The sequence below is a fragment of the Coloeus monedula genome (assembly GCF_965178545.1).
Source record: "Coloeus monedula genome assembly, chromosome: 7".
In the NCBI taxonomy this organism is placed as follows: Eukaryota; Metazoa; Chordata; class Aves; order Passeriformes; family Corvidae; genus Coloeus; species Coloeus monedula.
In genome coordinates, this window is record NC_138787.1 from 22,150,291 (window position 1) to 22,174,835 (window position 24,545).

The window sequence follows — 24,545 nt, forward strand, 5'->3', positions numbered from 1 at the left end:
CAGACAAATAAATGGGGGGAAAGGCTATCCATAGCAATGTATAGTGAGAGAGAGCAGTGTCCAATAATATTTTCCCAAGAAGTGGCTTCTGGATCTTTCAGACAGGTCTGAAATTGCTTTCCAGCCTCTAATCTAATCTAATCTAATCTAATCTAATCTAATCTGGTTTGAGTGTTTTCCCATCTGCCTAGTCTTTCACCAATCAGACTGAACCTCATGTAACATATTTTATACAGATTTCCAGAGTCTTACAGTGTTTTCTTATGCTGAGGTTGGGGTTCTAAGGTTTAGTTAATGTACTTTCACACCTAATTTCAAGTCATTACTGAGAACATGAAATAAAATTGTATGTAATACCCCTGAAGCACCTGAAGCATTTATTGCATTTACTATTCTTTGGCCGGGTTTTCAGCCACTGTGAACTACCAGTTCATATTCAGCCACTTATTCTAATTCACCCCATTCTAAATCATTTTAAGGCAAGTTTTATTAAGGAATATTGTTTCTGTGACTTACCCTTATTAGTTGATTTCATATTCTCATAACAAGTATTTTTGTCTTCTGGGATTTATTAATTTTATTAATAAACACCTGGTGGTGATTTCATTATTTTTATTTTGAATAGTTATGTAACACTAATGCCTATAGGCTACTGAGGCTGACTGTGCAAATACAGACAAAAATACAAAATACAAATACAGTCATTGCTATAGATAAATTATAATCTAAAAAAGCTAACACAATGGATCAATGGTAAATGTTGAACTTAATGGAAAAAAAAGAAAATCCTAGGCATTAGTCAGGGAGGACATATAAACACAAATTCTCTTAGTTTAAATTACTAGATTACAGTTTAAATAATAGGCAGGTTCTGACCAGGTGCTAAGTTCTGGAGACTGTTTTCACCTTTGAGGAAATCACTCCTTTCCTTGAAATACCTATTTTTATGAAACCAACTTTCATATATTCCTTGCCTTAGGACCCACAGATAATTTTAACTGAATGTCTCTTTACATATTTCAAAGAAATCTGCATTGCATTGCATTTACTACTGTGAACTACAGCAGTGACATTTTGGGTCCCTTTTTTTCTTTTTGGAATTCTGTTTCTTACTCAATATTTTTAAAGCAGTAAAAAATAGGGTAAATATGCCAGGATAAATGGTGAATTATGTTAAATGTCAGTTATGAAAATATAATGATCTATAACTTAAAAAAAAATTTCAGACCACATTTTTCTTCATGAAATTATTCTCTGTGCACAAAAGCCATGAGAAATGTCAATGAAAATATTTAATTTTAGTTCTTCTTCACAAGAGACTTGTACTTACCTATCCTTTTCTTTCTAGAACAAACTGAAGGCAGCATTTCCTGATTTGGAGTTTGATCAGAGCACAGTAACTTAAATGTAATTTATCTTCACTTCCAGAAAACCAATACCTGAATTTTGCAAAGCAACTTCCCAAGCACTAAGAGAGGGAGCTAAGGTGACTCATTTCTTTAAACTGTCCCAGCATACACTCTCTTGTATCTCTTTCCTCCTCAGGACAGTAAGAGCTTGAGTTGAGGTATTTTTCTGATGACATCAGCACACAAGAGCCACACTTTTTATTTCTAAACTGCAGAAAGTAATCTCTAGCTGATGTTGAGGTGGTGCCACTAGCCCTGCTGTTTCTGTCTGTCCTACTGTGGGAGACCCACCTTTTTGATTTGGACAAACAGCTTTACTTCCATTGAGACAGCTGGTCTTATTAACAGTAGTGATTTAGAGGAAAGTTTTTAATGCAGGCTTTAGCATCTGAGAGATTGTTGCAGGGCTTGGCACAGGGCAAGATATTAGTTCCAAATTACAGCTTCTCAAATAAAAGATTAGCATAAGAAAATTAGGATAGCCGGTCATTTTACAGATTCCATTTGGTATCCTTGCTCTTACTCCAACCCTAATCAACTGTTTCAGTCTTAATGGAATGAAAATCTCAGTAGTCAGCTTTTTCAAGGTTTTAGCAGACAGTAATTTAGAGGGAAAAAAAACCAGGAAGGTTTACCATTTCTCCACCTTGAAAATTTTGAAGGGGGTGTGTGCAGTTTCATGCAAAATGCAGATAACCTGTTAGATAACCTGAGGATTTTAATAAACAATCATAGTATCTACCTGGTACCTACACTGGTACTTTCACTTTTACTATTTGCCCTATTTAAGATATCATAAAAATAGATACCTTCAGGCCAGTTCTTCTGGCTTTTTCAGAGACACAGAAAAATTAATTTGACATTGTTAGCATGGATATTTTACTTACTTTCTGATTCATCTTGTGTAAATGGTGAGAAGATTATTATATTAAAAATAAAATTTAAAAAGTTATCCATGGACATTATATAACTAGCTGAAATATGTATAAAATTTTAAAAATATGGATACTGTTTATTGCTAAATCTTATTATTAAAGGAAGGGACTGAAGGAAAACTGGAGAAGGACTTACAGAATGCAATGCTTAATTACAGCTAAATGGCAAAAGCATGTCTTTAATAAATGGGAACCTCATTTTTCTAATGAAATGTATTTAATTATAGAGAATTATATATGTGATATATAGACCAAAATTGTATCTCAAATACTTGAAACTCTCTTTGCTGAGCAGCAGAAGGTACTCAGAGGCCTGGACCACATGTAGTTTTGAGACTCTTTCTTTAAAGATTGGTTTTTAATGATAGTTACTCTGAATTATTAGAAATACAGAATGTCTGGATTCTGCCTATTATCATTCATATCCTGGTAGTTTAGTTACCAGAGATTTTAAAACCAGTGAAGGAAGGGGAGAGAAGCTATCACTAACAAATGAGCAGTTCATGATTCAAGGATTGCTAGAACTTGTTCAGGGCTCAGTACAGGCAACAGCACAACTTTTGTTTCATTGTTCTATTAAATCAATGCATGTATAGCAACAGTAATCAGATACATATGTCTGTGTTGTTCTGTTAAGCTTTGTAATCTGAATGAAAATGCTTGGGGCATGTTTAGTATAGGAAAAACCTTCTTGTGTAACAGCAGCAGCAAAGAAAAGATGTAACTACGCTAGACAGTAGTGGAGGCACGTCTCAAGTAATGTTTCCAACTCGTCAGGAAAACTTTTTTAGGGCATGTTCTTTTCCCTGAGAAATACAGTGAATCCCTAAGTCTGCTAATATTTTCCCCAGTCAGATGTTGGCTCCTTTGTGGATTTCTAGCAATACAAATACATATCTTTTAAGTGAGGACAATGCATTTTGTTACACTATTCATACCCGTAACTGTTAATGAAAAGCAGCCTAAACAAATGCACTGAACTATAAAGACAAGACAAGCACACTGAGGACTTGATTTGGAGGCATCTTTTGAAACTAGTTTCATAGAAAAGGCACCTAGGGTGACAAATTGAGTCACAGACCTGTAAAATGGGGAATAAAGGAATGAATTATTCAGAAAGACCAAAGGTAAACCTCAGACATCTTCTTAGTTCATTAATCCTGCATGAGCAAAAGTAGTAATCAAAGGACTGTATCCAGAAAATGAGTGTGCTTTTAATTCTAAAAAAAAACGGGCAAGTGTGAGTTTAGGATCCTTATAATTGGGAGTTACATTAACTAAAAAAAGGGATTAGCAAAGGCATTCATCTTGTATAAAGAAAAAATGAGTAGCAGAAATTTCAGCATAGAAGCCTGTGATAAGGTTGCTTGCTGGAGACTCTAGCTGGCTTTATAATTTATTTTTCCTTTAATACTGCATCTGTACCTCCAGCCACTCCACAGTCATTCTGCACTTTACATTAACTCATAGTTCTTCAGGATATTTCTTGAGAGATATTTTCTTCTTTGTGTCTACAGTACAGTGTATTTTATTTCTGAATTTATGGTCAGGTATCTTGGTTCTGGTTTTGTATTACTTATCTGCTTGGTGCTATAATCTACTGTCTAAATTGTTTCAGTGACCTCAGTGCTGATCATACACACTGATGCTGTGCTGTGAACCCACTCCAGAGATAAAGACTTGAGGTGGCACAGGACCATGAGTTCTTACCATGTCATTGGATTGGTAACTCAGATTTAGGAATATGCTGCTTCATTTCTTTCCTCCAGTTTCTTACTGTAGGTTTTTCAAGTACTTTTTAACATCCCCTTCTGCCTTCATATCTTATTTCTTAAGATCATTACTGTAGCACTTCGTGTGTCTCTGTGTGTGTGGATTTCTACAAACTGCTTCAGACAGGCAAGAAGCTTTAGGACAAAGACTATTGAATGAGTGCAAATGAGCAGAATATTATGTCTCAAATCTAGATGTGGCATCTCCAGTATACAGATGTTGCACATTCATGAAGTAATGTAGGGAAGGTTACATGGTTTCATGTAACAGAAAATCTAATTAAACAGAAAACATAATTAAAGCTCATTAGTTAAGCATTGAAACTCACTCTTAAAATTGGTTGTCATAATTAAAATTTTTACACTATACCACAAACTCTTGCAAAGTAGACACCAAGTAAGGCTTTAATTTCTTCTGTGGTGGCACCACTCTTTAACCATATCTGCCTTCATTTTGCCATTCTCTCCCTCCAGCTATTCAAACCTCTCAGCTGTGCTGTACAATACATCACTTTAAATTACTGTTCCTGCTGCAGAAGGAGTTGGAAGAGAGAAAAATAACACTGCTTTCAGTTGATGCACTGCAGGACTTCATAAAGAAACCTGCTGTACAGTAGAGAGTTCAGTGCAGAGAGCAGGAAAAAGTAGCATCATCCACCCCTGGTACTAAAGACATCCACAGGGAACTAGAGTCTTAGGTTTCAGACTAGTCTCAGTCTGCAATAATACTATGACACTGGCCTTGCAAAGAATCAGAAGCAGCATCTTTTCCCACATAGCCTAGACTGTACCTCCTGTTTCCTTTTACTCAAAAGACTGGTTTTGATTCACAGCTCACAGTCAATAAATGCAACCTAACCTGCTCTGGTATCTAATATTAGCCTTCACCACAGCTAAGTGTCAGTAAGAAAGAATTATGCTTGTTCCTCCCATAATTCAGTTGCTGTCATTTAAACAGCACCAGTCATGCAAAATCTTTTAGTTTAATGAAAGTATTTACATTTGTACGGTTGTATTGCCTATGCTTGAAAAAATATGGAAAGATAAAATCTATTAAGTAGTAGAATGCAGGTTTACAATTTTCAACAGTACTTCACAACTTCACAGACTATGCATTTATATTTGCTGTTAAAAAAAAAAAAAAAAAAAAAAGCTGTACTGTTAAAACACTTGTATCAGCAGTTCACTCTAACTGGGAGTGTCCAAGGACACAGCCAAAGCAGTGTCTGTGGGCAGAAATAGTGTCTTTTTCTGGATCAGCAGGAAAAAGCTGAAAAATAATTTATAAAATATCTAAATAAATTCTGAACAGTTGCTTTTAACTGTCATTCAGCCTTGAAATATACTGCTTCTATTTCTATTTAAGCCTGGAAAGAATTTCTGACCAAATGTTGGGGTTTTTTCCATTGGTACAATCTAGCTTGCCTAAATTATTTCATTTTCTATTATAGGTCATTCTTATGCAAGAATCTATAAGTAATTAAATTTACAGGATGAAAACATGGCACAGGCACTGCTGGTACCACCTGGACCTGAAAGCTTCCGCTATTTTACTAGAGATTCTCTCGCAGCTATTGAAAAACGTTCTGCAGAAGAAAAGGCTAAAAAGCCCAAGCAAGACCATACAGATGATGATGATGAAAATGGTCCAAAACCAAACAGTGACTTGGAGGCAGGAAAGACACTGCCATTTATATATGGTGACATACCTCCAGGAATGGTATCTGAACCTTTGGAAGACCTGGACCCATATTATATCAATAAAAAAGTGAGTGAATAATGTTTTGCACAAAAGAGAATATAACTTTATACACTAGAAAAGTTTAATCACAAAATGGGATGGTTAGAACTATCAATCCACTAAATATCCAGAATCTTCCTTTAATTTAACAGAACTGATTGATGCTCTTCCATATTGTGACTGTTTCAATTCTGTTGAGTTACTTGTTACTTACTTCATCATAAGGAAGATGTATCTTCCTTGATCTTGCCAGACCTTGAGAACAGAATGAATTTTCCTGATTTCAATATAATAGTAAGAGTGGATATGACAAAAGAGATGTTTCAAGCATGGATTTGCAATGGAAATAGTTGTAGATAACAAGGTAGCATCCACCCAAGTTAGTGAAATAGAGGACTGTAAGCATATTTGTTTCTGTACAGCTGTATAACATATGCAAACATATATATGTATGTAAGAAATACATATGTATCTCTATATATGTAGCATATAGAGACTCTTAAATCTTGGCTCATATGAAACTATCACAATGCAAACTATTGCTTGAGGTGCTTGGGTTTGCTACGATAGATCTCTACTGCAAAGCTGTCAATTAGAAGTCTCTGGCAGACAGCATGGAAAAGCTGAGTTTTGATGAAGGAATTGAAAAAAGACATTTTTGGTGTTCTGAAGAGTTCATACAGAAAAGCCAGAGCAAAGAGGTTTTGAGATAAAAGCTATGTATCTAAGTTAAATGTGTGGGGCTGTAACACAACTGAACTGTTAGTAGAAAAACTGTGCTCCATGAAGAATGTAAACTCCTAAAAGAGATGCATTTTCCCTTCCAATTTGCACAGTCGTACACAGTCCTCCTTTTCACGTGATCCCCAAGTCAGGGACTCAAAGATAGAAAAGGTAGTTCAAACAGATCCATTCAAGTAAAAAAATTGACTTTTTAAAAGTCAGGATTTGCAGTAGCGTGTATGGGTTTTGGTCTTGTATCAATGATGCATACAACTGGAAGCAGACTAATGTTATTTGAGTTAGGAGAAAGACAAGGAACAAGTAAGTATATTTCCATAGCTGGGATTAGCTGTAGACTTTTAAAATTCTCCAGGGTCTGAAATAATACCTGGGAATAGGTAGAAGTACCTTAGGTCCTGCACTGATTACTGAAAGGTACAGGTGACAGTAAGAGCCAGTTTTCATCTACACCCTTGTTTATTTCTGTGTGCTCCTTTAGCAGCATTAAGATCTTCTCTCAGTTTCTGATAGACCTGCAAAGTGCTGTGGGTAAGGAGAGTGAAGGAAGATGAAGAGGTGGATAACACCCCTAAATTAAAAAGTGCAGAAGGTTTTTTATGGAAAAGTACTTGGGAGTATCTTTTCCCATCTCTCTGAAACAGAGAAAGGACTTGACACAGTTGCTCTAATGATGGCTTGAAGCATTCCAGGCTGCCATCAAGATAAGAAACTTGATGCTGAGCCCTATAACAAAATCAAGGCATAAAATACTTTAAACTCCAAAGAAACTTAATTTATTTGTCAGGAAAAGATCATGCAAATAATACTCTCACTTTTGTGGCTAAATTTTTGGTTGCCTTTGGTTTGTAAAACTGGTTTAAAAATTATGGCCTCAGTAATGGGAACAGAAAATAAAGCAGAATATGTATGTAATTGCATAACCTAACAGTTACCAAAGTTAAATAGACAGTGCTGTAGATAATACAAGTATGTACATTATTAAGAAAATGTAAAGAAATTAAAGCTTAAAGAAACAGCATTGACAAGGGTTATTTAAATTTATATGTTTTGGGTTATAACAAGAGTTCCATGCAAATTCTTACTTACAGTATAATTTTCAGCACTAAGGGCTTTTCTGGACTAGCTGCAAAAATTCAGGAATAAAGTTGCATAAATAAGTTCAGGGATAAAGTTATCTGAACAAGCCTTCTACAAGTGAAGTTTCAGAAAACCTGTGTTCTGAAGTATAGTTTCTAACCTCCATTGATCAGAAAACGTAGTCAGATTTTTTGGAACAAAAGTGTAAAAGCTCACACTAATGATGGACTTCTTAGTCTATGAGAACAATTAGTAAACTGTAGAATCTTTAGCCACGGGTGACATCTGTATTTATATTACCTAGCAGTATAATTAGGCTCAATAGAAAATAAATGGACATCTTAAATCATGGATTAGAGTTAGTCATCCCTCCTCTGGTGTATAGTAGCAAGTACCCTTAATCATTGACTTGTCAATGCAGAGGAAATCATACGTGAATTGTAGTCTGTCTTCAGGCTCAGCTGCAGCAGTGACCTTGGGACAGGCAACATCTTTCTAGCATTTCCAGCTGGGTGAAGGACTGTAGGGCAGGGAGAAATGCCAAGGAGTGTGTGTCCGTTCTCTGCCACCCTCAGTGTTAGCTTGATGTTATTCCATGAACAGGCACCAGCCACACTCCTTCACCTATTTTCTTTCCCACCATGGAGAGGTTTGCTTTCCCTGCCTGAGATGACTGACCAGATAGTCAGTAAAGGCCACAGAGAGGGCAGCATTTTTCTGATCACGGCCAAGTTTTTACAGAGAATGGAATTCAACATGGAGAACAGTGATACTATATAGCTCTGCTGAGAGTGTAACAAAGACCCCATTATGTTAACACAAAGCAGAGCCATTACCATCGACAAAGAGCAAAAGGAATGAAGAATAGTCATGTCCTGAAGAAATTTCAAGCAGCACCAAAGATGCAAGCAAACCTCATTCACACACAAATACACTTAGGCAACGACTGCCCACAGAAACATAATAAACTGAACAAAAGCCATACGTTTATCAGGCCAAATTTTAAAAGATAATGACTAGCTAAATTTACTGCTCACATATAGGGAGAGTAAGAGCACAGTGTTAATAACAAAACCAGCAATTTTTTTTAAAAAAAGATTTGTTGTGATAGGATGCCGAATTCTGGTGTATGTTTGTCTCACATTGCTCAGAACTACCTTAACTGGCAATTTATTAATCATTTTAATTTTTTCACAGATATATGTTTTGGAAGATGCATATAATTGATATTGGTAGTATTTAAAATAGAAAATGAAAGCAAAATTATTTTTAAATTGTGGTTGATTGTGGAGTTACAATTTCTCCTTGTCACTATATATATCTGTGTGTATACAATTCTGTCAAGTATTTGTTCCAAATACAGAGTGGCATTTAGAATTGCCCTTTTGCTATTTTGGTTTTGTTTGTGTTCACTCACAAGGTAGAATGTATTTGATAAATTTGAAGGTCTCACTTTAATCAAAGACTTCATTAAAAATAAAATTGAAATATTTTAGTGACAAAATGCTGCATTTTGCTTTTATTGATAAGCTGCTATTGTGTTTTGTAATTCCCACCAATTTTAATAACATCAGAATTCATTCCACATGCTGGCAAATTTTGCACATTGAAGAATTGGCTGTGGAGGGCTTAATCCATTGTATTCATAGAAATCAGTTATTTTCCTACCACAGGCAGACAGTAGAATGGAAAGTTTTAGTAGACAGGTGGAGAATGGAAAGTTTTAGTAGAAGGTGAAGATAAATATGTAGTCAACACTGTATTTTAATTTTGTATTTCTTTTTTGCAGACTTTCATAGTATTGAATAAGGGAAAAGCAATTTTCCGTTTTAGTGCCACATCTGCCTTGTATATTTTAACTCCTTTTAATCCCATCAGAAAAATTGCTATCAAGATTTTGGTACATTCATATCCTTTTTTCTTAATGTTGATTTAAGTGTTGCTATTTAAAAATACTTAATGACTGAAATAACACTTTTCATGTGGATATACAAATTGTGTCCATGGGGGTGAACTATGCTAAATAAATATATGTTGTTCACACTTTAAAAAAGGAGCAATATCACACATGAATTGGAGTATGATCTTCATCCCTGCTGAGAGAATTCTCTACTGAACCACCTAAAGCTGTCAGAGTTTAAATATCAGGCTTTATATCTAAAAGGAGACCTGATCCCGTACTAAGCCCTGCAGCTAAGGCCACATTAGTAACAAACCATTGCACTTGAACATATCTAAGGTCACACTTTTACCAAGACCAGTAATACTGTTCATGAACTAGACTCACTTAGCAAGGACAAAAGAGCATGGGTAAAGAGCTGCTTTTTCAGCATTATATTTTCAGCACTGGGATAGGTGTCCTATAAAAGATTCAGGATAAAGGAGCGTATTTTCAAATATATTTCAATCATGTTCAAAGAAGAACTTGGGCCTAAAAAACCAACCTCAACTAAAGATCTTTTAGAGTGATCCACCTGTATTAAATGAGTAATTACATTTGGGCAGTCATTCCATGATTTACAGAGTTAAAGATGTGTTTAAATTTCATTTAAAACTTGAACGTGCTATAATTATGAAAGTATTGCATTGTTTTACAGAAGTGCACCGTAATATGCCAGATGATACACCATTTAAAATACATAAATTTATGTGCAAAGCTTTATTTTCAGACTTTAATTAGAATGTCATGTTATTTGTACACATTTATATACACTTAATATTTTAAAGCAATTTCAGTGTTATAAAGCTGTCCTACTTTTTTGATGTATGTGCCTTAACTATAACCTACATTATTCAGCATGCTTATCATGTGCACCATTTTGACCAACTGTGTATTTATGACCATGAGTAACCCTCCAGACTGGACAAAGAATGTAGAGTAAGTTAAACATTTTCACTTCTTTATTTTTACTTCTTTATTTTTACATCTTTTTTTATGTGTGACTCCAAACAAGAAGCATTTATAAAAATGTGAAATGCCAGAATGAGCTGGTCCAGAGTCATGAAGAACCAGATTCCATGAGATCATCAATATCTTTCTGGTTTCCTCCTGAATAACTTAAATGATTTAAGAGTAACACCATGTTCATTAAAATTATGTCTGAGGAATAGGTGAACTTCTGCTGTGTAATACAAACAGGAGCTCTTGTCCTTGGATATTCTGAGCTGTAAATTAGAAAAGGAGCTACAGACGTGCAGGTAAAATTGTGCATGTAAAATTGTTGCCATACCTTGCTTGAGTATCCATGATCTCATCACAGTGGGACTTTTATTGTGCCTTACTGATTTGAACTCATAAGTACCTGCCACAACAAGCACACACAACCCACAAACCACAAGAAACTTAAACTGCCAAGGAAAGGGCCTTACCTATGAAAGAGTAACAAAGAGCTGACCTAAATAAGGAATATTTCTCTTTCTTGTTCATGGTTTTAAATGCACGTTTATTCTCTAACAAAATACAGGTACATGTTTTCCTCTCAAATACTGTAGAATCATAGAATGGTTTGGGTTGGAAGGGATCTTAGACATCATCCAGTTTCAACTCCCTGGCATGCAGGGACACCTTCTACTAGGTCATGTTCCTCAAAGCCTTTTATGTTTTTATTTGAAATACTACTACTCATTAAAGACCTGCTTCTAACCACTTGTTGCTTCTTTCATTCCCTCATTTTCTCAAATAGCCATTACTGGTTTTTATTTGTTTATTTCTCTGCAATAATGAACCTTACACTGAACACTGTTTGGAAACTGCTACCACTAACCCATTCCCAGTTAACAGTGACGTTGGCTTGTTAGAATTGCTGAGAGTCTGAAAGGAGAGCAGTAGGGTCTGTAGGTAGAATTCCTTTATTCTGGAGGTCCACGGAGATCCATGTGGGTCTCAGGAAGTGCCTGCATTATGCTGCTTATAACTGACTATTCTATGTTGTTAAATGAATAGCTGCTCACACACCAGGTAAACTGGTAATCATGCTCTACATCTTTGAGAATAACAGTCTGGGCATGATTTCTTATATTTGATTATTGTTTATGAAATAGACATGTAATATAGTCATTAGTATAGTTATTATCCAAAACTGACTTTTACAAAACTTTCTGATTTTGACATAAAAAAATTCTTCGGTTTTTTCCTTAGACGTCTACCTGATTTATGAATGCAAGCAAAGAGGCAACCTTGTGAGTGCCAAAGAATGTACATATAAATATCAAAGTCTGAAATGTATCCATAAATACTAGAGTCAGAAATTATTTGTAGGCACAAGAACTAAGATTAAATCAACCTTTTAGAAAATGAGTAGCATATACATCAGGTTCAAATTTCAACAAACACTGAACAGAACTACAATATTTAGGGCAAGTAAAGTTAATAATTTATTCCCTTCACTTCTAAATACTTTTTCTTTTCTTTTAATTCATCTTTGCTAAAGACTGGCACTGTCTAGAAGTATGCAAAAATCCATTATTCCTGCTCTGATGATTTTCAGGTACACTTTCACTGGAATTTATACCTTTGAATCACTTATCAAAATTCTTGCAAGGGGATTCTGCTTAGAAGGTTTTACTTTTCTGCGAGACCCATGGAACTGGCTTGACTTCAGTGTCATTTTAATGGCGTAAGTGCTTCAAGAACTTTTTAAGCTTTTAGGGCATGAAATTAGTGGTAAATATTATTATAATAAATGTATTTATTTACACATATATAATTTATGCCACCTTTGAAGTTTAGACACCGTATCACACATTTTAGTATTCATAAATCAAAGTAAAATACGGCAGAAGCCGAAATGGAGTGTCAGCCACTAGTGTAATTACTGCTGAGGGACACTAATTTCATGTCCTACATTTTTCCGCTCACCAGCAATGAAGCCATCCCTTTGACTTCATGTCACCGTCCCATTACAAGCTAATTAGTTTAACTAGATGTTCAAATACAAATCAGTGAGTTTCACTTCAATGACATTTAATCAAAATTGATGAAAATAATTATTAAAGTGAAATGTACTGAAGAGACAGGTAAATTTTAAAGTATGATTGCTAGTATTGCCACAGAGGTTTTGAAGACCCACTTAATTAGTATAAGCTCTGCCTCAATTCTGAATAACTGTGATTTAATCCTACAGGTATGTAACAGAATTTGTAAACCTAGGCAATGTTTCAGCTCTTCGAACTTTCAGAGTATTGAGAGCTTTGAAAACTATTTCTGTAATTCCAGGTAAGAAGTAGTTGGTGTAAGGTGTTAGGCCCCTCGTATCTCCAACTGTTATTTGTGTGCTGTCATTGTGTTTGTGTGTGAACTCCCCTATTACAGATATGTGACAGAGTTTGTGGACCTGGGCAATGTCTCAGCGTTGAGAACATTCAGAGTTCTCCGAGCTTTGAAAACAATATCAGTCATTCCAGGTGAGAGCCAGGTTAAACACCGAGGCTGACTTTTGTTCCATTGAATTCACTTTCTTTGAGCATAAGTTTGCTGTTGGCTGCTCATGTTGCCAAAAAAAAAAAAAAAAAAGAAAAAAAAGGCATGGATCATTAACCTAGATTATGATTCTTTGCCTTTTCAGCATTAGCTTCTTTTATTTTGCAAAATCAGCCTTTGAGTTTAACAGAGTCTTGCATGAAACATAAAATATGAGGCCTATGGGTTATTTTGCTTTGTTTTTCTGCATTTTATTGTGACAAATTGCCTCTACTTTATAAAAGCTTAGTGCTATGGCTTTCTTGGTTTTGAAATTTTTCCTTTGTTTTACCACTTAAAATTGATATTAGTCTTAAAAATAAACAAGTAACAACAAAAGAAGATACCAAAGAGAAAATAAATGATGCACAGGAAAATTTATCAAATGCAAATGACTTTTTCATTCAAAATTACTTGCAATTCTATCTCATGCTGTCTTCGTGTTGTTGTGAAGTGTTTCAGTTTAGTATTAACTGGAAACTGAATTATTGGCAGAATATTTAATGCAGAGAAAAATTAGGAAATGCAATCGAATCTGTACTAGGAAACCATGATTGATAAATTTTCCTGCTTGAGAATAATATATATTTGATTCATTGGAATATATGTACATTGCATATTCATAAAAAGGAATCCTTTTCTTTCATTCATCTTCACAAGCTCTGAGGCTGCTCATGAAGCTTTACCTTTAAAAAATAAAAAAAAATTTCTTTTTAAGTGTCTGCATGGCCTCTTAATTATATGGGAAGGGCAAAGATACTCTTTGATAATTCTACGGATCTTTTTTGTTTGCAGGCCTGAAGACTATTGTGGGAGCCCTGATTCAGTCTGTGAAGAAGCTCTCAGATGTGATGATCCTGACTGTATTTTGTCTGAGTGTATTTGCACTGATAGGGCTGCAGCTGTTCATGGGCAACTTGAGGAATAAATGCCTGCAGTGGCCTCCAGACAATTCTACTTTTGAAATAAACATTATTTCCTACTTTAACAGCACAATGAATGAAAATGGTACATTTGTTAACATGACAGTGAGCACGTTTAACTGGAAGGATTACATTGAGGATGAAAGTAAGAACATCTGATGTAACTATTTTAATATATTTGTGGCCAAAATATGTAATTATTTGTGACCAATCAAAGAACATTGAGAGGTTTATATTTCTGCCTTATGTAGAACTGCTTACTGTCACTTTTTGACAGAGATCAAATACATACAGTAAAAAAAAAAATAACCATAAAGGTTCCTAAACAAGCTACAAAGTGAGCAATATCTAGCCTCTTTGATTTAACATAATTTATTTTTATTTTACTTTGTAGCACCTTCAGGTTTATTTGATCTATTCATATATATTTCTAATGCTTTCTACACAGCTCATTTTTACATCTTGGAAGGACAAAGAGATGCCCTACTTTGTGGTAATAGCTCTGATGCAGGGTAAGACCCTTTCAAAAATTCTCTGTTATGCTCTGTAGAAAAAGCAGTAACATGTAACCTAGTTGCAACTTCATATTTAGAAGAGTTACAGAACTTATGAAGTTTTGTAGCTAAGCAAGAATTTCTTACTTGTGTCAAAACGTTTTACCCTCTGGCTAAACAAAATAGCAATTAACAGCCTTTTCCCTGCTTGATTGGAAAATGAAGTTGGTTTTATTGATAAAATCTGAAATTTTGTAAAGTCTCTTTTGGTGATTTACTGATTGAAGAAGGTGGGAGGCAACAAAAGTTAGAAGTGAGAAAGAGAACATGGAAAATATTAAGAATGCACAACAGTGACTTCATAGTTCAAGATTGAATCTATTTTTCAAGCCTAACTCTTATTTTTGGCAAATTCTGCCATTTACATGTGCCAAATTATGAGCCTAGAATTGTTAGCTGAACTTGGATGCCTGACTGGCAACAGTGAAGAGGTTTACTATATATATATCAGCATTATGTGGGAAATCCCTAATACTACAATTGGATTTAGCTAATAGTATTGTTTAATCTGTCTGTAACCTTAACAACATTTTAGCAATTATTTTGGCAGGAAATAATTCATTTAGAATAAAGATTCTATTTGCAAAATGTAATTGAGGAGAGTTTTAATATTTAGGTCATTTCAACCAGTGGGCGGATGGAATGGGTATCTTTCATTTACTATGTTCTTAGTTAAATTCTTAGGAATTTTTTTTCTGATTGAATTTAATTGTAATTTATGGATTTCCTGTGGAAAAATAATGCATATTCTTCCAAAAGACAATACATATGTTCTAGAAGGGAATAAAAGTTATGACTAAGTGCCTCCTGTTTGGTTTTCACATAGGCAATGCCCAGAAGGATATATATGTGTGAAAGCTGGTAGAAACCCCAACTATGGCTACACAAGTTTTGACACCTTCAGTTGGGCTTTTTTGTCTCTGTTTCGGCTAATGACTCAGGACTTCTGGGAAAACCTCTATCAGCTGGTAAGAAATTATTATGACATAAATAGTAAACTGTTGGTGACCTCCAAAATTACATAAATAGGCTTATTTTTACATGAGCTGAAAGCAAAATGTTGTTGCAGTGAAAAAGGTAAGCGGTGAAATAATATATAGATATGCTTTCTGCTCCCCAGACTCTTCGTGCTGCTGGGAAGACATACATGATCTTTTTTGTTCTGGTGATTTTTCTGGGCTCTTTCTACCTGATCAACCTGATCCTGGCTGTGGTTGCCATGGCCTATGAAGAGCAGAATCAAGCAACAATGGAAGAAGCAGAGCAGAAAGAGGCAGAATTTCAACAGATGCTGGAACAACTAAAGAAGCAACAGGAAGAAGCTCAGGTAATGATAGAAATTGTCCTTTCTGAACAACCTTGTTCTTAAGGCAAGGAAAAAAATCTTTTATGATTAACAACACATACACATTGTGCAATGAATTGTGGAAAATAAAAGGTCTTGTTTACCATGCAAGTTATAAAAGTGGAAATAGCCAATGAAAACCAGAAACGAACCAAATAGTAAAAAAAAGCAACTTAATGGTACTGAAAAGAATGTTACTTCATTCACCAAAGGATTGTAAAAGTAAAATGTTTGTCATAAGAGTGTTCTAGAAACCTGACTTTAAGTAGTCATAATTAATGGTGCTTTTATGTTACAGATCTTATAAATAGCATGAACAAAGTCTAGTGATGTTACTTCTGGTTTACATCTGAGTGAGAATTGCCAAGCTGGCTGTACTTAATAGTATTCATCAAATAGAGAGAAGGATCGTAATCAGTGTTCTTTTAGGTTTCTATCCAGCAAAATAATTAAAAATATCCCTAATTGACAGTGTAGTAAATCAGAAGTTTATGTATTCTTAGAAGAGACAAGCAATATTCAAAACCAGATGAGCAATATTCATAACAAAGATATTATTTCAGAATTCTTTTAAAGTAATCTTTGTTTCCTTTCAAAAGAGAAGAAAATTATTGAAAGTTTTATGAGAAAAAGACATTTCAATAGACACTTTCGTGAAAGATTTTCTTATCTGAAAGTAAAATATATGCAGGGGTTCATCTCTGTGAGTCAGCCATCTGTCTAATTTCTGGACTGATTTACCATTGCTTTTCAAATGGCATTTAGTCATTTTCAACAGGACAGTGTTTATAAAATGCTAGCAAATTTGAATCTTCTATGAAACTATGTTTTTGGTAGTACTTTGCAGGTATTTTCCTTAAGTTAGAATGATTCCATAAAGTGCTAATAAAAAGAGAAATTCTCTGTTTTTTCGCTTGCACAGAAATCTTTATGTATGACCTGTGAAATCTAATTAGCATATCTTAATTTTAGTCATTAAACTTTATCCTTTCCACATTACTAAAGAAAGAGCAGAATCCTGCAAAACTCAAATTTAGAAAGGTTGAATGTCAGCAAAGTGTATGTTGCTGGCTTTTTCTTAAATCTGGTATTTTAATGCCTTAAAGGCACTAAATCACATTATATCAAAAGATATCAGGAGGCTCATCTAGATGTTTGTATGTCTGCGAGTGGGGAAAAATGACGCTGATCCAGTCATAGAAAGAAAAATAGAATATGAAACAGAGACTACAAGTCAGGTTGAATAAAGACCCTGGAAAGTCATATTTTTTTAAATGAGTGACCACTACATTCATTATAAGTAAACCATTATTACAGTCAGGATCTCTTTTGTTTGTGAAAACGTTAGCAGAAAGTAGGCAGTACAAGGTGGATCACTGACGTGTTGAGTTAGTTGCTGAGGCAGAAATTACTTTGGGACCCATCTCTTCACCCCCTTGACACTGAACTTATTCATCCACAAATTAAGTCATCACAGTGGTCTTTGGGTTGCTCCACTTGTTTGACCTTTACTGTTAGTATTATGAAGTAGATAGGTGATGACTCAGCATCTGCTGCCTTTGTTTCTGTTCGAGTCTTTGAAGGATGATATTCTGAACCAGTATGACAAAACTTTGAGTATTGTTTTTTTATTTTATAAACACTTCAGTATCCCTTTAATATTCCATTTAGCAGAAAAAGTCTGTGTACAGTAAACTTCTATAGCATGGGTTGTATATTGTGGCAAAGAAAGACATTAATTCATACTATGAGCTTTCAAACTATCCTTTCCTGCTGTAGAGAGATATGTCATTATTCCTGAAATACTTGAATATAATATTGGCATTGAATATAATATGTTTTGCTGGATAATTACTAATCATCTTGTTATATAACCCTAGTCTATTGCCATTTATCACACCACCCTTTTTTGTAAGCTAAGAGCAGCCTTTCATCTTCCCGAAGATATTTCCACTACAGAATTTCATAGGAATCTCCCACAGTTCTTTCGAGGAACAACACCGGACATACTCTCAGTTCTTCTTTTTTTGATGACAACCTTTCTCTAATGAACCACAACTAGTAGGCTGACCACTGTAGTTAAAGATACTGGTCCTGAGTTTTGGGATGACTCTGCTCTAGTAAGTCATCTCATCCCTTTCTATCCAAGAAGAAATCTAAACTTTTCTTCTTCTCTCAGGCTGTAGCACCAACAGGCAATAAATGTACCTTTGCATATCTATAACAAAGACCTAGAGTGCAGATATGGTGGGACATGTGGGAGGAGAAACATGAAAAGGGAGGCAGGGCTTGAAGATGTGCCTAGAGAGTGTGCCTGGTACCAGCAAAGGCAGAAGGAAAGTAAAGGGAGTGTTCTTGCTGTGAAGACAGTGAGGAAAGGCTGGATTCAACTACTTTCATGGCACTATTTGTATTTTGATACATTAACTCACATGATGAGTGTTAGGCATTAGTTTTCTCTGTAAGAGCTCAGAAGGGATTAGCTGAATTAGACCATGATGTGGGGCTTTTCTCCAGAGAAAATGGAGTAACAGGTCTGAAATACATGAAAAAGCACTATGTTAACACTTTTCTGACTACTTTTATTTTAGACCAGTGCCTTGTGCAGCAATTCTTTAAGAAATAGTGTTGCTATTATTCTGCTGAAGTTGGTGCTTCAAACAGCTCATGCTGCTAAACAGTGAGGAGCTGTACGACTCAATAGTTTATCTTCAGTAAAATTTTTTGGGGTATATTTACACACTCAAGAGTGTACAAAGAGCATTATTATCACAGTGATAATAAAAACCAGTTGATAAAAGACTATAAAATTATTCTTTTTTTGGCCTACTAAGAATACCTTGCTTTGTAACCTGACAGACAACAGCAGCAGTAGCAGCAGCATCAGTTGCATCAAGAGATTTCAGTGGTGTAGGGGGATTAGGAGAACTCTTGGAAAGCTCTTCCGAAGCATCAAAGCTGAGCTCAAAGAGTGCTAAAGAAAGAAGAAACAGAAGGAAGAAAAGAAGACAGAAAGAAATGTCTGAAGCAGAGGACAAAGGAGATATCGATAAGTTCCCCAAGTCTGAGTCAGAAGACAGTATCAGAAGGAAAAGTTTCCGCTTCTCCACTGAAGGAAGTCAACTGACATATGAAAAAAGGCTCACTTCTCCTCACCAGGTACAGCACTCTATTTTACTAAGTCACATGTGTTCGCTCTACTTTTATTTTCACTGATATTACAGCAGGTTTACATATTGGAAGTTATGTAAATGGTGAATGAAGGAAAAATCAGTGGAAGCACCATTCACAGTGTAAGTTTGAGATGTTTGACCCATTCTATTAGCAAAGGGATAAAACAACATTCTAGGAATACTTATAAACTTAATTAACACATTTCTGAAACTGTATTTCTGAGGATGTGTCTAGCAGACTGGAGAAAGAAAGATTAGTATTCATATATATGCATTAATGAACCATACGTTCTGGACCCATTTCAAAACTGTACAAATATGTGGGGTTTTTAGCAGACTGCAACATCAAAATAGTCTGCACAGGAAATCCCACATTACCAGTAGTTTCTTTTATTTTCCTTAATTAGCTTCTTTAATGTGAAGATAATGAGAATAGTTGCACTAGTACTGCACAGTAAGGACAAACTACATGGGGATTTTTCAGGCTTGTATATATAACAATTTAGTCATACTGTTCTTTTTCGTTAGAAATCCATTATACATGACAGAGAATCATTGCAATCATAGGAAAAAAGTAGTTTATGAAGGACCTCTGGACATGATTTAATCCAAAGTTCAAAGCTCTACTCCCATAAATCAAAGGGTCTCTACAGCTCCCAGAAAGGCGGTTGTGGCTGGGTGGGGGTCAGCGTCCTAGGCAACCAGTGACAGGATAAGAGGAAATAGGCTCAAGATGTGCCAGGAGAATATCAGATTGGACATCAGGAAGAATTCCTTCATGGAAAGGATTGTAAAGAATTGGAATGGACTACTCAGGGAGGTGGTGGAGTCAGCATCCCTTGAGGTGTTCAAGAAATGACTGGACATAGCACTTAGTGCCATGGTCTAGTTGACAAGGTGGTGATCAGCCAAAGGTTGGGCTTGATGGTCTTGGAGGTGTTTTCTAGCCTAAATGATTCTGTGCTACTTTTGCTTATTTCAAGGCTACACACAGTTACGGCATTCTTAGAAAAAATCACTCAAAATGCATCTCTTCAAAATGATAATGTGTGGTCTGAGCCAATAGATGGCATTTACCTAAGAATACCATCCAGGTTAAGAATAACTAATTAAAGACTCTCTTAACATTTTTTTTTTTTGCAGTTGTAACAAAGCTTTGGGGCAAAAGTTGACAGCATACAACTAAAACTTGGGTGCCACAAGAGCGAAAGAATTGCAAACAGTAGAATTGGTAAAGGAAGAGTTCATTTGTTTTGTTAGCCATGGAGTATCTCCCTGGTGAGACAGGGTCCAGAGCAGGAAACAATGAGGCAGAATGGTAAGGAGAGATAATCTGCTCTGCTGGTCCCTGTAAGAGGTTTTGTCCTTTGATACTATATTCCATATGCAGTTTGCCAGAAAAGTCAAACCTTCCTTTCAGTCCTTACTTTCTAGTAGCATGTAGACACATATATTTCTGCTTCTACATGTGTTAAAATTGCAGCCACTTTGGCTTATAGCTTTTGTCGCAACGCAGCAGGAACTTGCAGAACAGGCATTGTTTCTCCCAAATCCCTGAGGGGGCTAATCTAATTAGCTGTGCTCAAAATGTGGTAACACATATTGGAAAGATTGGCCTGCAAATAAAACATAGCAGCCATGGGAACATTCTCTAAAAGAACAAGGGTATCAGTGGTAGTCAGATGAAACCCTGGTGAGCATGTCATCTTTTGAAGGACTGTAGGTTGGCCAGATATATTTAAAAGGAAATGTTCAAAGGGTGTAGTAATTAGTTTACCGCTTTTTCAGAATTCAGTGTCATATTCTGTACAAGCTAGGCGTTTCTTTTGGATAAAATTATCTTTCAGTATAAGCAAAACAGCACTTTTTCTCCAGCCAAGTTTACATAAATGGGTTAGCAAAATCATTTGGCTGATATTTTTCAAATAACTCAGCCTGAGGCTGACAACCAGAATAGAAAATTTCAGCCCAAACTATTAAAATTTGGTATAGATGTAAGAGCTATACCAAAGAGCAGAAAAAAATACATCTCATAATGGTAAACACCTTCCAACCCTGGTAAACAACAGGCAGTTCTACCATTTCAGTACATACATTATGTGTGTGAATTTATATATCTGACTATGCATATACAGAGATACATATGGGTTGATACATGTATATATACAGTGTTTGATTTCCAACGTATTAACATAGGATTATATAATATAGGACAGTTTTCACTTTCACTTTAATTATACCTGGGATCAGACCCATTGCTATTACATACGAGGACTTTCCACCTGCAAAAATACTGAAAAGGCGACAGTAGTCTCAAACCAGGTTTTTGATGAACAAAGATGTGAAGATTTGTACAAATGCAGTACTGAAGGCTGAATGCCAGGTTACTTTTCTCCACAATTAGTACTGATTTTATTTATTCATGAATGCTGTTAATAAAATATGTAGCAAGGGAGAAGAACACTTCATTAACCAGCTTCTCCTGTAATTAAAAGATAAATTACCAACAACCACTGATTTATTTTTCTCACCCGTAGCAGAATATCTTTAGGTAACGGTGTCCCTGATGAATACTTGCTTTGAGCTGCCTGATAACAGAGTGGTACATTCTGGCAGGTGTGTGCAGCCTGCTATAGCCCCCAGAGAGCTATGCCTAAGAGTGCTGCTACTGTATCTCCAAAGCTTCCCCAATCTGTCCCCTCTGTAGTCTAGTTATTTTTCCCCCACTGTTGAGCCTGTTGTGAAGAAGTCAGTCAAGTTCCTTACATCAGTTTAGAAGGATCTCAATACCAAACTTAAGATCACTTCTGCATCTACCAAATAAAAGAGAAAACAGTGATCAGTGAGCATTATTAGTTGTTATCCCTAGGAATCCGGGGGATGAAGAAGAGAAGTAAAGCACTTTTAGCTCTGTACTCTAACAGAAGGAATAAAAGATAAATACCTGCAAAACCTTGATAGTGATATTGAAAACTGTCTCCAGCACAGTCCATACCAGCTCTATGCACCATCTTCACTCAGAACTCTTCAACCTTGCTTATGTCTTCTGCACAACTTTTCCTTAGTCCTGCTACATTACCTTAAAAGAATTTTCCCCTCTACTTCAGGTCCCCTGGTGAACACATTCCCCTAATGGACACACTTATAATAAAATGACTATCCTTCCTCCAGCACTGTAACTGTTCTTTGAAAAGCCAAGAACTTACAACTTTAGTTCTAATGCTGTTTTGTTTGGTTTGTTTTAAATCTTTTACAGTCTTTGTTAAGCATTCGTGGTTCTCTGTTCTCACCGAGGCGCAACAGCAAAACCAGCATTTTCAGTTTCAGAGGTCATGCAAAGGATATAGGATCTGAAAATGATTTTGCTGATGATGAGCATAGCACTCTTGAAGACAATGAGAGCAGAAGAGATTCTCTCTTTGTCCCAAATCGACATGGAGAAAGGCGCAACAGTAACATTAGTCAGGCGAGTGTGTCATCTAGAATGATACCAGCCCTTCCAGTAAATGGGAAGATGCACAGCACTGTGGATTGCAATGGGGTGGTTTCCTTGGTTGGAGGACCTTCAGCTCTAACTTCACCTACTGGTCAGCTTATACCAGAGGTAATTATAAGTAAATCTGTAATTATTGCAGTTTGGTTCAGGCACAGAATTTTCTCCTATTCCTCATCTCTGCATTCCTTATAATTTCTTAAAGAAATAATTTGCAATAGTTTCTAAACAAGAGTACATAAAGGAAAAAAGTCCTCAACCTCCTATGTCTAAGGCTTAGTAAAGTAATATATTCTTGCTTTCAGCAAGAGATCTGCACATGGGAAAAAAAGAAGATTAATTGAATTTGACAATTTGTATATAGTTTTGTTTCAACAAAGGTAGACATTCAATATATAAACAAAGCTATAGCATGGAAATATGTATAGGGAAACTCCTATAAAATTAAACAGAAGGTGATTACTACTCCCATGATAGTTACTAGAAATAACCTTTTCCAAATTTTTTCTCGAGGAATTTTGTCTCACACTTTTCATGAGAAAAACATGTACCATTCCTAAATATCTTTCCAATTACATAACATTTCAGCCTCAGTTTCAAACTTCTGTAAGCTAAGATGTTCTTTCAAACATTCAAATAAGCAAGCCTTGCCCATACACAGTATTTTATATATTAGTATTATTATTATCATCACTATCAAGAAGGTACCTAGCAAAAATTTTGTTCAGCCAGTCATTTAAATGTGAACCACCTCCAGTCCCACATTGTGTTGGTATTGGATCCTTCAGGTGATTCGCTACACTGTACAAAATTCCCACTGAGTTCACCAATAAAGAAGAAAGAAATCCTGACAAGAACAGAAACATTCAGTGTGTAAGAAAAGCTTATTACATTGCACAAAGATGATTTTGATTATCACTATAATATTTATGCAGTAAATACTGTTACTTGGCTGTTGAAAAGTATGGTCTAATTCCTCAGTATTTCATTTACAGGGCACCACTACTGAAACAGAAATAAGGAAAAGAAGACTGAGTTCATATCAAATTTCCATGGAAATGCTGGAAGAGTCTGCTGCAAGACAAAGAGCAATGAGCATAGCCAGCATACTTACAAATACAATGGAAGGTATTTGATGCATTTTATCTGACAGGCAGTTCAGTGAAGTTCTGCTAACTACATGTACAGAGAAATTATTTACATACTTTGCTTTGTAAATGTAAAACTGGACATGTGGACTGTCTGAATATCAGATACAAAAGGCTATTGAGCATTTCTAAGGTCATTTACACAATCTAAATGCTTAACCATTTATTTTTCATAGCACCTTCCAAAATATTACTCTACTAAGTGGACTAACAAATAATGGTAGCTAGGGGGATGCCAGAGCCTCAAACAGAAAATATAGGGATTTCTTTTTCCATTAGACATCAGCAGGAAAAATCAATTAAGATAACCCAGGATTTGCCACTATAAAGACAGTGATGTACTAGAGCAGTCATTTCCCTTGGGCTTTAAATCCAAGGATAGACAATAGGAAATTGGAATGAGAAATATAAAGGAAAAAAACCCCAAATGTAATCAACCCATGCCACTGCCCAAAAAGTGTCTTAAGTATTTCTTAAATTTTTGGAGTTATCAAAGATAAAAAAATACTGTATTTTCTATATGGAAAAGCATACTTCTTGGGATTTTTTTTTTCCTATTTAATGGAAACTGAGTATGCTCACTCTTCATATATATGCCATTATTTGTATAAGCTTGCAGTATCTATCTACTGGATACTGGCAAAGTGTGGCAGGTGTTACAGTAAGACCAACCTTGCAGATTCAACATATATTCTAAAAAGACAAGAAATTACCAAGAAACATTGCAGTGTTACTAAGCCAGTATTGAAATATCATTTTAAAGTGAGTTCTGA

The 24,545-nt window shown here is 35.5% G+C and overlaps 1 protein-coding gene across 15 annotated transcripts in view; it reads left to right on the forward strand.

The window, feature by feature from the left end:
- Window positions 1–5,609: 5,609 nt before the first annotated feature.
- LOC309574966 (sodium channel protein type 2 subunit alpha) overlaps window positions 5,610–24,545 on the forward strand; it is a gene marked incomplete at both ends in the record, with an annotated part of 52,482 nt that continues 33,546 nt past the window's right edge. Inside the window, 12 exons of one of the 15 annotated variants that reach the window (XM_082285010.1) lie at window positions 5,618–5,884; window positions 9,468–9,604; window positions 10,476–10,556; window positions 12,166–12,294; window positions 12,802–12,893; window positions 13,932–14,204; window positions 14,508–14,571; window positions 15,440–15,581; window positions 15,734–15,940; window positions 18,818–19,117; window positions 22,388–22,753; window positions 23,620–23,752. In XM_082285010.1, the coding sequence (XP_082141136.1) occupies window positions 5,618–5,884; window positions 9,468–9,604; window positions 10,476–10,556; window positions 12,166–12,294; window positions 12,802–12,893; window positions 13,932–14,204; window positions 14,508–14,571; window positions 15,440–15,581; window positions 15,734–15,940; window positions 18,818–19,117; window positions 22,388–22,753; window positions 23,620–23,752 (2,191 nt within the window). Of the gene's footprint in view, window positions 5,885–9,467; window positions 9,605–10,475; window positions 10,557–12,165; window positions 12,295–12,801; window positions 12,894–12,989; window positions 13,082–13,931; window positions 14,205–14,507; window positions 14,572–15,439; window positions 15,582–15,733; window positions 15,941–18,817; window positions 19,118–22,387; window positions 22,754–23,619; window positions 23,753–24,545 lie in introns of all 15 variants that reach the window. The other 14 variants (XM_082285019.1, XM_082285020.1, XM_082285017.1 and 11 more) reach the window with 14 other exon arrangements.